Genomic DNA, 14090 nt, shown 5'->3' with positions numbered 1-14090 from the left:
TTTCTTTATTGGAGGCAACCAAACAGCTTTGGCAAGGAACTAATCACTTCTCCCAGGTGTCCTGACCATCAACTAAGTGTGCACCTGCACTGACAGGTCACCCCTCAGTAGCCTCTAAATAGGGGCTAAGCTCTCAGCTTTTATTATTCCAAAATACAAGTTTACTTTTTAAAAAGTCCAGGGCCACGAAGAGAATGTCCATTTACCCTGCTGGGCTACTTCACCACAGACAGATAACTGCCAAGCATTTCTAGAGAAAAGAATTAGATTGTAGCAAACTACTAAACTAATAATTTCACTGAATTTTAGCATAAATATAAAATTACTACCACACTTTAAACATAACTATTGAATAGCTTTTGTAGGACTTTCCGAAGGAAAATAAAAATTAATCTTCTCATTTCATAGATGAGGCAGGTAAAAAGAATAAAAATTAAGATTCTGGGTCATTAAATGCAATGTGGTATCCTAGATTTGGTCCTGGAATAAAAACAGGATTATCACTGGAAAATTTATTGAAATCCAAATTAAGTCTGTAGTTAATAACATTGCAGTAATTTTATAGTTTCTTAGTTTTGACAAATATACCAAAGTTATGTAAGACCTCAACATTAGGGAAAGTTGGCTGAAAGGAACATGGGAACTGTCTATATTAACTTCTCAACTTTTCTTTAAGTCTAAAATTATTCCAAAATAAAAGTTTATTTTTAAAGAAGTCCAGGGCCATAAGAAGTTAAAGTTCCCACTTCTCATTCAGTTTCTGAATGTAACTAATATTGTACTCAAAATATTCAAGGAAAAAAGTGTTCTCTGCATTCTACAAATACACGTGAAAAAAATAATTTTCACAGGAAACATGTGATTTTTCAATACCACAAAATACATGTGTTGCATGCCCATAAGCTACAAGTTATTCAACTTCAACTCACACTGGTTAAACATTCTCTAAAATAAAGTCAGCTTGCATCCCCACGCTAGTGTACTCCAGCCAACGAGTGCAGAGAAGCATCCCGTACTAGTACCAAGTAGAAATTCAATTAGTAACTCAGCCAGGAGAAAAGGCCTCAAGTTACTAAGTATATTTCACATATACGTCACTCGAGAATATAAATATGATTAATATTAACGTAATGATAATATTAAGAAACCCACTTCAAATAAAATTATGTAGGTAGGTTAATACTGAAAGGATAAGAAAAGACATGCCACACACATGCTGGTTAAAGGGAGCTGGAGTGGTTGTAGTACCAGATGAAGTGAACTTCAGAGCTGAGAAAGCCACCAGGAATAAGGGACGTAAGAGTGACAGAGAGTCAATTCACCAAGAAGACGTAACAACCTTAAATATATATGCACCAAACAAAAGAACTACAAAATACATGAAGCAAAAACTAAACAAACTGTAAGGAGAAAACAAGAAACCCACACCTTCAGTGAGAGACTTCGACACTCCTTTTTTTTTGACAGAACTAATACACAGAAATCAGCAAGAAAGAACTGGAAACACCATCACCCAGCTGGGTCTGATATTCAAATAACATGCCACTCAATATGCATGTTGTAAGTGCACAAGTAATACTCACCAAGATAGTTCATAATATTTAAAATGTTTTTTGGGGAGAGCGGATGTGGGGTGGAAGGGATCAATGGGGGAAAAAGGGGACATCTGTAATACTTTCAATAAAGATAAATTTTTAAAAATATATTTAAAATGTTTTAAATAAAGTCACACAAGGCATGTTCTCTGACCATACTGGAACAAGATTAGAACTCAGTAACAGGATAAAAGGAAAATGAAACAACACACTTCTAAATAACCCACGAGTCAAAGAGGAGATTCAAGGGAAATTAGAATATTTAAGCTGAATGAAACCGAAATTACAACAAACCAAAATTTGTGGGATGCTGCTAAAGTGTCGCTTAGGGGGACGTTCACAGCACTGAATATGTATATTAGGAAAGAAATATGGTTTCAAATCAATAACCCAAGCTTCTAACTTAAGAAAGTATTATTATTATTTTTTAATATAGCTTTATTGATTTCAGAGAGAGGAAAGGAGAGGGAGAGAGAAAGATAGAAACATCAATGATGAGAGAGTCATTGATCAAGCCCGCAACCCGGGCATGTGCCCCGACCGGGAATCGAACCCCGATCACCTGGATCCTAGGTCGACGCTCAACCGCTGAGCCACGCCCGGCCGGGCCTAACTTAAGAAATTAGAAAAAAAAAAAAAAAAATTCAAAATAAACCCAAAGCAAGCAATAATGCAAAGGTCAAAAAACATATATATTTTTTCAATGAAATCACAACAACAAATAAAAACAAGAGAAAAAAATCGATAAAACAAAAAGCTGGTTCTTTAAAAAGATTAAAAACTTGAGGACACTAGCAAGACTGGCAGAAAAAAATAAGAGATCAGACAATATCAGAAATAAAAGAAGGGACCCCCCACCCTCAGATATTAAAAAGATAGTTAAGGAACACAACAGGCAATTAATTCTACACACATAAATTCAACAACTTAGATGAAATGAACCAATTATTTGAAAAGCACAAACTACTAAAAATAGAAACAATTCCTAATTTACTTGAGGCCAGCATTCTATTGAGAGCATAACAAGGACAACATGGGAAACTGCAGACATACGCCTCATGAAAACAGATGCAACAATGCTCAACAAAGTATTCGTCAAGTGATTCCAGATATTCAGAAAGAGCAGTATACCATAATCAAGCAGGGTTTATTCCAGGAATGCAAAGCCGGTTCAGTATCCAAAAGCTAATAATGTGATTTACCACATTAACAGTCTAAAAACGAAAATCAACAATGATCATATCAACTGACTCAAAAAAGCCTTTGCACCCCTATCAAGTTTTGCTCAGTGGTTAGAGCGTTGGCCCTCCGACTGAAGAGTCCCAGGTTTGATTCTAGCCAAGGGCACGTGCCTTGGTTGCAGGCTCGATTCCCGGCTCAGTTGGGGCACGTGCGGGAGGCAACCAATGGGGATGTCTCTCTCTAACATGGATGTTTCTCTCTCTCTCCCTCTCTCTTCTTCCTTCCCTCCCTCCCTCCCACTCTCTCTGAAAAGCAATGGAAAAAATATCCTCGGGTAAGGGTTTAAAAAGAGCATTTGACAAGACAAAATCCAGCACCCATTAACAAAACTCTCAGCAAACTAGAAACAGAAAGGAAATTCCTTAACCTGACAATAGGCAGCTACAGAAAATCTACAGCAGACATCATACTTTATGGTGAAAGACTGAGTATCTCCCCTAAAATCAGAAATAAGGAAACTATACTAAAGCCTAGTCAGTGTAATAAAGAAACACACAAAAAATCCACTATTCACAGACAACATGACTGTCTACACAGAATTCCAAATGAATCCACAAAAAACCCCCAGAATGTATGCTTTAGCAAGATCAAAGGATAGGAGGGGAACACACAAAAACTAATTGTATTTCTATATACTATCAATAAGTAAATAAAAACTTTATAAAACACCATTTACAAAAGTTGGGGGAAAAAGAAATACTTATGTATAAACCTAACAAAACAAGGACAGGATCTGTATGCTGAAAACTACAAAACACTGAAGAAAGAAATCAAAGACATGTTATTATGTCAAATATATCTCAATTTTTAAAAAAAGAAAGAAATTGAAGTCCTGGCCGGTGTTGCTCAGTGGTTGGAGTATTAGCCTGCACACCAAAGGGTGGAGAGTTCGATTCCCTGTCAAGGGCACATACCTGGGTTGCAGGTTCAATCCCCAGACCCAGTTGGGACACAGGTGGGAGGTAACCAAGCAATGTCTCTCTCTCACATTGATGTTTCTCTCTCTCTCTGCATCCCCCTCTACTCTCCTGCATCCCCCTCTACTCTCTAAAAGTCAATGGAAAGCCCTGGCCGGTTTTGCTCAGTGGTTGGTGAGTCAGCCTGAGGATCGAAGGGTCCTGGGTTCAGTTCTGCCCAAGAGCACATGCCTTGGTTGCAGGCTCGATTCCCAGCCCCAGTTGGGGTGTGGGCGAGAGGCAGCCAATTGATGTGTCTCCCTCATGTTGATGTTTCTCTCTCTCTCCTTTCTCTCTCTCCTCCTGAAAAGCAATGGGAAAAAATATCCTCAGATGAGGATTAAAAAAATAATAAAATAAATAAAAAGTAAAATAAAAATCAATAGAAAAAATAACCTCCGGTGAGAATTACCAAACAAACAAAAATTGAAAACAACTAAATAGGTACATACCATGTTCATGGATTGGAAGAGTCAACATAGTAAATATGTCAGTTTTCTGCCAAATTGATCTACAGATTTAAGGCTATTCCAGTTAAATCCTAGAAAAGTTATTTGTAGATATAAGTAACTGACTGTAAAGTGTATAAAAAAGCAAAACAATAAATAACAATGTTTTTAAGATGGAGAAATCACCTTGCCCAACTTCAAGACTTACAGTAATTAAGATAATATGGGCAATGGGATAGTTCATAGGTCAATGGGACAGAATACAGAGTTCAGAAATAACCCACACAAATATGGCTATTTGATTTTTTTTTTTTAATCCTCACCCAAGGGTATTTTTTCCATTGCTTTTCAGAGAGAGTGGGGGAGAGAGAGACAGAGAGAGAAAAATCAGTGTGAGAGAAACACATCAACTGGTTGCCTCTCACATGCACCCGACAAGGGCCAGGGATTGAGCCTGCAATCAAGACACATGCCCTTGGCTAGAATGGAACCCGGAACCCTTCATTCCATAGGCTGATGCTCTAACCACTGAGAAAACTGGCTAGGGCTGGCTATCTGATTTTTGACAAAGGTGGAAAGTCAATTTAATGGATGAAGGATATTCTTTCAACAAATGGGTGTGGAACAACATGACATCCATATATTTAAAAAAAGATCCCTACCTGAATCTGATACCTTACACAAAATTAATTCAAAATGAATCACAGATCTAAGTGTAAAACTATTAAATTTTAAAAAGGAAACATATAACCTGAGGTTTCATAAAACAAAGAGTTCTTAATATGACACCAAAAGTATGATCCATAAGAGAAAAAAATGGTAAGTTGAACTTCATCAAAATTAATTTTTCCTTTGCAAAAACAGTTACTAGGATAAAAATACAGGTTACAAACTGGAAGAAATGTTTGAAAATCACATATCTGACAAAGGACTCATGTCCAGAATTAAAAGAACTCACAAAACTCAAAATAATAATAACAACAATAATTATAATCACCTGAATAAAAATAGGCAAAGTCTGGCCCAGCCACAGTAGCTCGGTGGGTTGAGCGTCATCCTGTGCACCAAAATGTTGCCGGTTCGATTCCCAATCAAGGCACATACAGAAGGCAACTGACTGCAGTTTCTCCATCACAGTGATGTCTCACTCTCTGCCCCCACCTTCCTCTCTCTAAGCATGTCCTCAAGTGAGGATTTAAAAAAAAAAAAGACAACAAAAAATAGGCAAAGTCTTGAATAAACACTTCATCCTAGAAGATACAAGAATGTCAAATAATCAAATAAACACATGAAAGTGTTCAATATCAGGAATCATAAGGGAAATACAAATTAAAACCACAATGCCACCGCACACCTATTTATTAAACTGGTTACACTTAAAAAATACTGCCAACATCAAGTGCTACAGGGATGTAGAGCAACTGGAATTCTCATACATTGCTGGTGGAAGTCACAATGGTACAGTCACTCTGGAAATAGTCAGCAGTTACTTATGTTACCATCTATGATCTAGCTCCCACTGCTTGGTATTTACCACAGAGAAATGAAAATTTACTTTCACACAGAAACCTGTACACAATGTTTACAGCAGCTCTATTTACTATCACCAAAACCTGGAAAGAATGCCAATAACCATCATAGGAAAACGAATAAGCAGTAGTTCACTTATACAGTGGATCCGACTCAGCAGTAAAGAGGGGCATACCACTAATACACGCAACAAACAAATCTCAAATGGCTATGCTGAGTGAAATAAATCATCCTCAAAAAATTACACGACATGATTCCATTTATATGATTTCTCCAAAAGACAAAATCATAGTAACAAAGTACCTGCTGGCAAGAGCTTAGGGTGGGGAGTGCACAAAGACACAGGGAGCACAAGGGAGCCTTTGTGGGTGACGACACTGCTCTGTATCCTGGCTGTGGAAGTGGACACATAAATCCATACATGTTAAACTCCAAAGAACTGTACATTTTCAAATATCAGTGCTACTACCTGTTAATTTTTTAAACTAGCATACAACAAAACCACTTAGAAAAACTATCTGGTAGTATAAAGTCAAACTAAATGTATACTCAGCAACTGCACTCTGGACCGAAATGAACACTCATGTCCACCAAAAGACGTGTACAGGAATGTACACATCAGCGTGATTTGTATCAGCCTTAAAATAAAGTACCTAAATACCCATCAATGTTAGAATGAATAAATTGTGGAACATCCACACAATGGAAAACTGCAGCCATGAAAAACAACGATGAATTGCTACATCAACACCAGGGACACACCTCAGCTAAAATGTTAAGCTAAACAGCACTGGCACAGAGTACTTTTACATGAAATTTAAAAACAGGCAAAACCTATGAGAATGGTGGTGGGGATGACTGTGGAAGGGGAATAAGGGAGCATTCCAGGGCACTGGGAACATTCTATATTCTGACACAGTGGTTACATGGGTGGACAGACATAAAACACTGAGTCACAGAGGTGCGCTCTACAGCTGCACCAAATTATTGATCTCAGTTAAAGCGCATGAGGTTCTAGATCTTTCTCTGACCTACTCCTCAGGTCACTAAGGCAAATGTGAACTACAGTTAGGACTGAACCTCATTGTCGCGGCAGCGATTTCAACAACACAGGAAAGGCCTCTAAGTGCACCCCAAAGTACTCCAACATACATAATCACATCATCTAAGCACAGGGTACCCTGTGCTTGATGGCCTTTAAGCATTACTAACGTCATCTCCATCTTGCCCCCTACACTACAGTAGGTTTCTCGGACTTCAAACTTTAATATTGCTATTGAAAATGTACTTCAATCCCTACCCCAAATGGCTTCCTTTTATAAATCTCTAACAGCATTACAAAAATAGCCCTAAGTTCCTATTTGAGCCCTCCATGAGAGTAAATTATATGTAATTTGATATTCCAACAGCTAGTGACATGAGTCAATTTCCATAATAGAGAAATTCTGACTTTGTAAATAATGTGTGTATGACTTAATTTTGCACACCCATTCAGAAAACAATTCTGATGGCCTAAATATTTTCAGTGGGTATATAATACCTATATGTTTAACTGTTAAAAGGTAGAAATAGCCAAAATTAGTTTTATTTGAAAAAGAAAAAATTTTGGTAATACCAGGTTACGAAGGTATCATTCCCTTTTTTGCTCTTTCAGTAATGTTCATTGTAGGAAAGTCTTGAAGGTTGAATCTTAAATGTGCAAAAAGGAAAAAAGAAGGCCATCAAAATTTCCACTACATTTTGATGTATATACTCTATCAGGCTTTCCTCTGCAAACATATACACACATGGATATTTTACAAAAATGGGTCTTTATGCTTTTCTATTTTTAAGCTGCTGTCTTCACTTAATACAGCATGAACGCTATAAAAATTACATTTTAAAATAGAAATGCAAAATAATATGATATATTCGTGATATCCTTCACCTACCAACTTTCCATTTGGGGGCCACCCCTTTGCTGTCACAGTGGAACAGACCACCACACAAGGATGTTTGGCGCAGACCCACATCCATGGTTTCTTTTATCGAATAAGGGAGAGGGAGGGAGAAACAACATCCATGGTTTCTTTTATCGAATAAGGGAGAGGGAGGGAGAAACAACAACATGAGAAACATTGATGGGCTGCCTCCTGCATGCCCCTTACTGGAGATTGAGCCCACAATCTGGGCATGTGCCCTGACTGGGAATAAAACCAGCCACCTCTTGGTGCACAAGATGGTGCCCAACCAACTGAGCCACACCAGCCAAGACCCACGTCCAAGGTTTTTAACCCATGTGTTGTTTCCCCATTCCGCAGGTGGGGAAAGCTTGATCAGTATTGCCCTGCAGCAAAGTCCCTAATAAAGTCCTGCACAGCCTCCTGAACAATCAGGATCATGTACACACGCAGCACTGGGTGCTACTGGGCACTGTGTAAGCACCTTCCCTGAGTTCACTTGTTTAACTCTTACAACACCGGAGGAGCTGGGTGCCACCTCATTTATACTGAGGCAGCCCAGGTAGACACCCTGCCTGAGGACACAGCGCCTACCAAGTTTGTGCTCCCAAGCTTTGTGTACCTGGGTTCTGCTGTGGGACAAAGACACTATAAGCTACGTTATGTCTCCCTACTTATGCTATCACCCTTGTTTCTTTGTAGAAGCCACCCACAAGCACAAATGCCCTCCTTGCTCAGCAGCAGCCTGCATGGAGGTGGTCCTAGGTATTAGCGCTGGCCCAGCACACAGGGCAGAGGCTAAGGCCTCTGAGAATTCAGACAGTCCTTCCATTCTCACTCCTCTCGGAAACCTGCCCAGGTACCCTGCATGGAATGAAGAGCAGGACCCCAAGAATCATGAGCCTGTCTGGGAAACACAGATTAATTGAGCTACATATTGCAAAGCAAAAGGGAATTGATAAAACCTGAGATAACGGCATGAAAGGTTAGTTTAAGGATTTCCACTGCAACCACCAACCTGTTTTTTGTTTAACCAATAGACATGGATATAACCCACATCCAGCAACCGCCAGTATTACCCACATTTTTGTAAAGGACTGACACAGCCGCAAACGCGGCCCTGAGTTCACAGCCGCAGATCCAGACGCCGGAGCCTCATCCGTGAGCCCAGGAACTACACCTGCTCTGCTCTCCAGGGCACAGGGCAAGGGCAACCTCTGGGGCCATGAAGTCCAGGGGCTTGGCCCGGGGTCCTGGACCAATGTGACAATGACATCTAAGACAGCAGCACAGCGGCCTGACCACGCCGCAGGGACAGTACCGCCCCCGCTGGAGCCGCCGCACCGTCCATCACTGTGTCATCGGCCGCCGGCCCCGCACAGCATTTCGGATCTTTCACAAGACAATTCCTGCCGCACCATTTGGCACGCAAATACCCGTGGTGAAGCTTTATAATTGGAAATGTCTTTAAAACAACTTGATCGAACAGCTCTGGCAACTTTTGGAAAAAAAAAAGCCATGTCGTCTCCCGAAAGGACCGCGCCGCCCGCCCGCCGCCCGAGCCGTGACTTGTGGGCGCCGCGACCAGCAGCGGGGGCCGGCGGGCGCCCTCGGAGCGCACCTTCGCGAAGTCCCTTTCCGATTCCTCGAGTCCCAGCACTAAGCACAGGCCACCAGACCACCAACGGCCGCTGACCGCTCGCCGCCGCGGGGCCGGGCTGTCAGGCGGCGTCCGGGCCCCGGGAGGAAGGCGCTCCCGGCGGCCGCCGCGGGCCCGGAGGAGCCGGGCCCAGCGACCGGCGCTGCAGGCCCGGCGGCGGAGGGGCCCCGGCCCGCGGAGGGGGCCCGCTGGCCACCCGACTCTGACGATCCCGGGGCTGCACGCGAGCGATTCCCAGGCCGAGCCCCGCGCGCGCCGAGGCGGCACCACCCCCGGGGCCGTGACAGCCGCGCGCAGGTGGCAGAGCGGCGGCGCCTCGCCCGGAAGATGCCGGGCCCGCTGAAGGCTGTCACGAGCCGCCGCCCGTTACCCGCGGGAGCGGCCCCGCGCCCTCCCCGCCCCCGCCGCTTACCTCGAAGTAGCCTCCGGGGGCGGCGCCGCCCGTGCCCGCGCCGAGGGGCCCGTTGGCCGCCGTCGCGCCGCCCGGGGCCGCCAGGCCCGCGGCCTGGGAGCCGCGCAGCGCCGCCGCCGAGCCGGCCTTGCCGCCGCTCGCGCCGCCGTGGCCCCCGCCCGAGCCGCCGCCGCCGCCGCCCCGCTTGTTCTTCCGGCGCTTCGCCCCTCGCTTAGTGTCGGCCGGGCTCATGGCGGGCGGCGGGCGGAGAGGGCGGGGAGGCTGTGGCGGCGGCGGAGCGCTCCGGCCGGCCGAGGGCGGGGGGCGCTGCGCGGGGTCGAGTCCGGGCGGGCGGGCAGGGCCGGGCGGGCGGGAGCTGCCGGGAGGACGCGGGGCGGGAGGAGCGGCGAGTCCACCGGGCCCGGCGCCGCCGCTGACCAGAGTTAGAGCCCAATATGGCGGACACAAGGGGAAAGGGATCCCAGTTTACGTCGGGGGAGGGGGAAGGAGCGGCGGGGAGGGGGTGGGGTGGGGTGGGTGCCCTCCCCCTCCCGCCTTACTCCGCCCTCTCGAGCGCCGCTGCCCCTGGGCCTCGTCCGCCCCCTCCCGCCGTTAACGTGCGCCCGCGCGCAGTGCACGCCGGGAGTTGGAGTCCCAGCTCCGGCGCCGCCGCTGGGGGCTCCCGGGGTGAGGACCACCACTCCCGGCAGGCCTTGCGCGGCACAGCGCGCCGGCGCCGCGAGGGGCTGGCTCGAGGGAGCTGGATGAGGCGGCTACGTCACCGCCGCGCTCCGCGCCGCGCGGCCTTCTGGGAGTCGTAGTCGGGCGGAGGGGCCGGGCCGGCGCGAGGCCGGGTGCTGGGCGGCGCGAGAACTACCGGCCGGGAAAGGAGTTCCGCCTCCCTGACAGGCACGCGACGGCTCGCGCCCGCCGCCCGGCCCCTCGGGGCCGCAGGCCCGCGGCGCCCCCGCGATGCTCCGGCTCCGTCCGGCCGGGAATGGCCTGGTGACCTTGGACCGCCCCTCGCCTGCGTGCGGAGACTCCGAGGGGGAGGCCGGCGCCCTCCTCGCGGGCCTGGCGGGGCTCCGGGGGCGCCTGGAAAGCGCGCGGCCCCGCCGAGTCGGCGCTGCAGCCCCGAGCCTCCCCGCCGCCGGTGCCTGGCGACGCCGCAGGGCCCGGGCGCCCGGCCGCGCCTCCCACTGCGCGTTCGCCCAGCGCACCGGCCACAGGCCGGCCGGGCCTCGGGCCTCCAGCGCGCGCTGCCAGGACCCTCCCTGCAGGGGCGCCTTGCCCACTGCCGCGAGCCCCAGGTACATCTCTGCCCTTAGACCCAGGCAGGAGGGGACCCTGCGCCTAGGGCGCCCCGCTTGTCCAACCACCGAGACACAAAAGACGTGTTTCCCCCCTTGGCCCTGTGGGTAGTCGCGGGCCCGAGGTGCGGCAGGGCTCCGCCCTGGGTGCCGGTGGGAGGGCCTCCATTTGCACCCTTCCCTGGGCCCGTCCAGGCCCCACGGCCCCTTTGCCCCAGCTGCAGCCACAGCCGTCTAACCCTCCGCCCCATCCTTCCTGCCGCAACCAGATTGAGCTAATATGTATGACAAAATCTACCCTCTGCTAAAGCCCTGCGGACTCCGCCTCGTCGGCTGAACAAAGGCCCCGCACCCCTCCCCGGGGGTTTTGTCTGACCCTGCCTGGCACTCTCGCAGTCCTCCGGATGGGCACTGTCTTGGGCTGTCCCCTACCCTGCACTGGCGGGCCACTCTCTTCTCCCACAGCTCCCATCCTGTCCCTTGTCACAGCTGCTTGGCACCGGATTGGGATTCTGGGTGTTCCCCAGAGAAGTCTGAAGGGACAAGGGGAGAGCATGGGAGTAACTGCCTCCCACACCTCTGAACCCCAGCTCCTAGAAGCAACGGCTGGGTCCAAAGCAATCCAGTATTTGCTGGGTGAGTGAAGGACATAATGACCACTTGTCCAGCCACTGTGCACCAGCCACTGCCTGCTGCTGTATCATCTCACCTCATCCACACCACCACTCTCAAGAGCGCGCCATTAGCCTGTATTATGGATGAGAAACCAAAATTCACATATATTAAGAGATTTGCCCAAAGTCACCCAGATAGTCAGAGGCGGGGGGCCCAGGTTCCAACCCAGGTGTGGATCAAATGTGGCACAATTGGAATTCCTCTGGGGCCCCAGGACCTGGGAACAGGTGAAAATATCAAAAGCTGCAGGTCCCCACAGGAGGCGGGTTTATTCTAAATGCAGCTGGGAGCCATGGAGGATTTTGAGCAGGGGGCGTAATGGTAAGATGTGTATTTTTTGGAGAACTCTGGCTGTTGTGTTGAAATGGAGATTGCGAGCAAGATTGGAGGCCAGGACACTTGTGCCAGCCCCACAGCAAGTGGAGAGGGTGCTCCTGGGAGACAGACGTGAAGCAGAGGCAGAAAGCAGTGGTTCTCAACCTTTGTTTTCCATTAACTCCCCCTAAGGAAAAATAAACAAGAAATTAAGGTGAAAAATAAGATCTTGTCTGGTACAGTTTAACTTTGGAGGGCCACAAGCCACTGTAATATCTAAGATTTGTTTCTCCCCGAGTCCATTTTAACCCCCTTGAGGTAAGTGTTCTGCAGAGAAACACAGCCAATAGGACATATGTATATGGAGAGAGAGGTTGTGATGAAGGTTGATTTATTATAAGGAATTGGCTCACACAGTGATGGAAACTGACAAGTCCCAAGCTTGATCTCCATGACCCAGGAGAGCCCTTGGTGTGGTTCTAGTCCCAAAGCATCCCAGGTTCGAGACCCATGAAGAGCTGGTATTTCAGTTTGAGTCCAAAGGCGGGAAATAAAAAGGATTCACACCCAGCTAGGAGGCAGGCAGCAGGAGTTCCATCTTTTCTATTCAGGCCCTTTTGTTTTATGCAGGCCTTTGACTGATGGGACAAGGCCCACCCACATCGGGGAGGGCCATCTGCTCTACTCATTCTACAGATCCAAATGTTAATCTCATCCAGACACAGCCTCAGGGACACATCCAGGATGTTTGACCAAATGTCCAGGCACCATGTGAGCCAGTCAGCTTGACACAAAACTAATCATCACAAAGGAGATGCAGGACTTAAGGGCCAGAAAGGGTGTTGCGTACTGAGAAGTAAGAGCTCAGTCTGGCAGGAGTGTCCCAGAGAGGTGCAGCCCTCTGTCTTGAAAGGATTTTGGCATGGAGAAAGCCACCCAGACACCCTCCTGGTCCTGGAAGGCTCTTGGAACCGAATGGCAGGAGAAGGAGGCATATGTTGGGTGTTTTTGTAAAAGTGAAGTTTTATTACTTTCACATAAGTTTTATCAGCCAAGATATGAATATATACTAGTAACACAAGACAATTTTATAAGAAAAATTAGACAAGTGAATTATCTCACAGTTCATACCCAGTAAGTATTACATAACAATGAATCATTACCTCACAAGGCTTTTCTAACTTCTGGCTGTTTTGAGTCTGCAGAAAGAAGAGCTGGACACCCCTGTCAGGCCATTTCCTTCCTGGAGCAGGACCACAGCAGCAGGATCCCACCCAAGCAGGTCAGGGAATTCTATGCAGACGCTACAAAGTGTGGGAACGGACATGGACATACTAATGTTTGGTTATCCCAAAGAATTAGGCAGTTCTTGATACCCAAAATTGAAGCCTGCAAATCAATAAACTGCCCACATGGAGTGTCTAATCAGCTTTGAAACATGTCACTTGTTGCCTTCGCCAAGGTAGCTCAGTTGGTTAGAGTGTTGTCTCAATATGCCAAGGTTGTGGGTTCAATCCCGGGTCAGGGCACATACAAGAATCAACCAACGCATGCATCAGTAAGTGGAACATCAAATCAATGTCTGTCTGTCTCCCTCAAATCAATGAAAAGGATTTTTTAAATGGCTCTAGCTGAGCTACAAAAAACTGCGTGCAGGGGGCTGACAAACTGTTAGTGGAAGGAATTGAAAAAAAAAATTCACGACACCGCTTATAGCTTCAGAGATACTTAAGAAAGGAGTCTTAGAAATTAAAAATATAGCCAAAATTACAAAAGAAACCTAATAGAAGTATTGCAAGATAAAGTTAAGGAAATTATTCAGAAAGTGAAACAAAAAAACAGAAAGTAGAAGAGAAATTAGACCTAAAGTTTCCATCTGGGAGGCCCAACAACTCTCCAATAAGAGTTCTATGGGAAAAAATTGAGGGAAATAACTTTTGAAAGAAATAATACAATTTACCAGAAATAAGGGCTTGAATGTCCAGATTGAGTCTATCTAGGACAATGATTCATTGTAGGAAACCCAA

At 46.8% G+C, this 14090-nt stretch overlaps 1 protein-coding gene and 1 long non-coding RNA gene across 6 annotated transcripts in view; one reads left to right on the top strand and one right to left on the bottom strand.

Moving 5' to 3' along the window:
• FAM193A (family with sequence similarity 193 member A) overlaps positions 1-10104 on the bottom strand; it is a 111471-nt gene extending 101367 nt beyond the window's left edge. The window contains exon 1 of one of the 2 annotated variants that reach the window (XM_081129342.1): positions 9785-10104. In XM_081129342.1, coding sequence (XP_080985468.1) covers positions 9785-10015 — 231 coding nt within the window. In that variant the 5' untranslated portion in view covers positions 10016-10104. Of the gene's footprint in view, positions 1-5239; positions 5383-9784 lie in introns of those variants that run through there. The other variant, XM_081129343.1, reaches the window with a different exon arrangement.
• Positions 10105-10619: 515 nt separating this feature from the next.
• On the top strand, positions 10620-13486 carry LOC308560223. 4 transcript variants are annotated; one of them, XR_013999304.1, is made up of 3 exons: positions 10620-11073; positions 11563-11709; positions 13269-13486. It is a non-coding gene; the product is annotated as an uncharacterized lncRNA (long non-coding RNA). The 4 variants fall into 4 exon arrangements; XR_013999305.1 differs by having other exon boundaries at positions 11539-11709; XR_013999306.1 differs by lacking the exon at positions 10620-11073 and having other exon boundaries at positions 11232-11709.
• The last annotated feature ends 604 nt before the right edge of the window (positions 13487-14090 follow it).

This window comes from Miniopterus schreibersii (genome assembly GCF_964146895.1).
Source record: "Miniopterus schreibersii genome assembly, chromosome: 1".
NCBI classification, from domain to species: domain Eukaryota; kingdom Metazoa; phylum Chordata; class Mammalia; order Chiroptera; family Miniopteridae; genus Miniopterus; species Miniopterus schreibersii.
The sequence above is the reverse complement of the archived record's forward strand: the minus strand, read 5'-3'. Positions and strand labels throughout refer to the sequence as shown.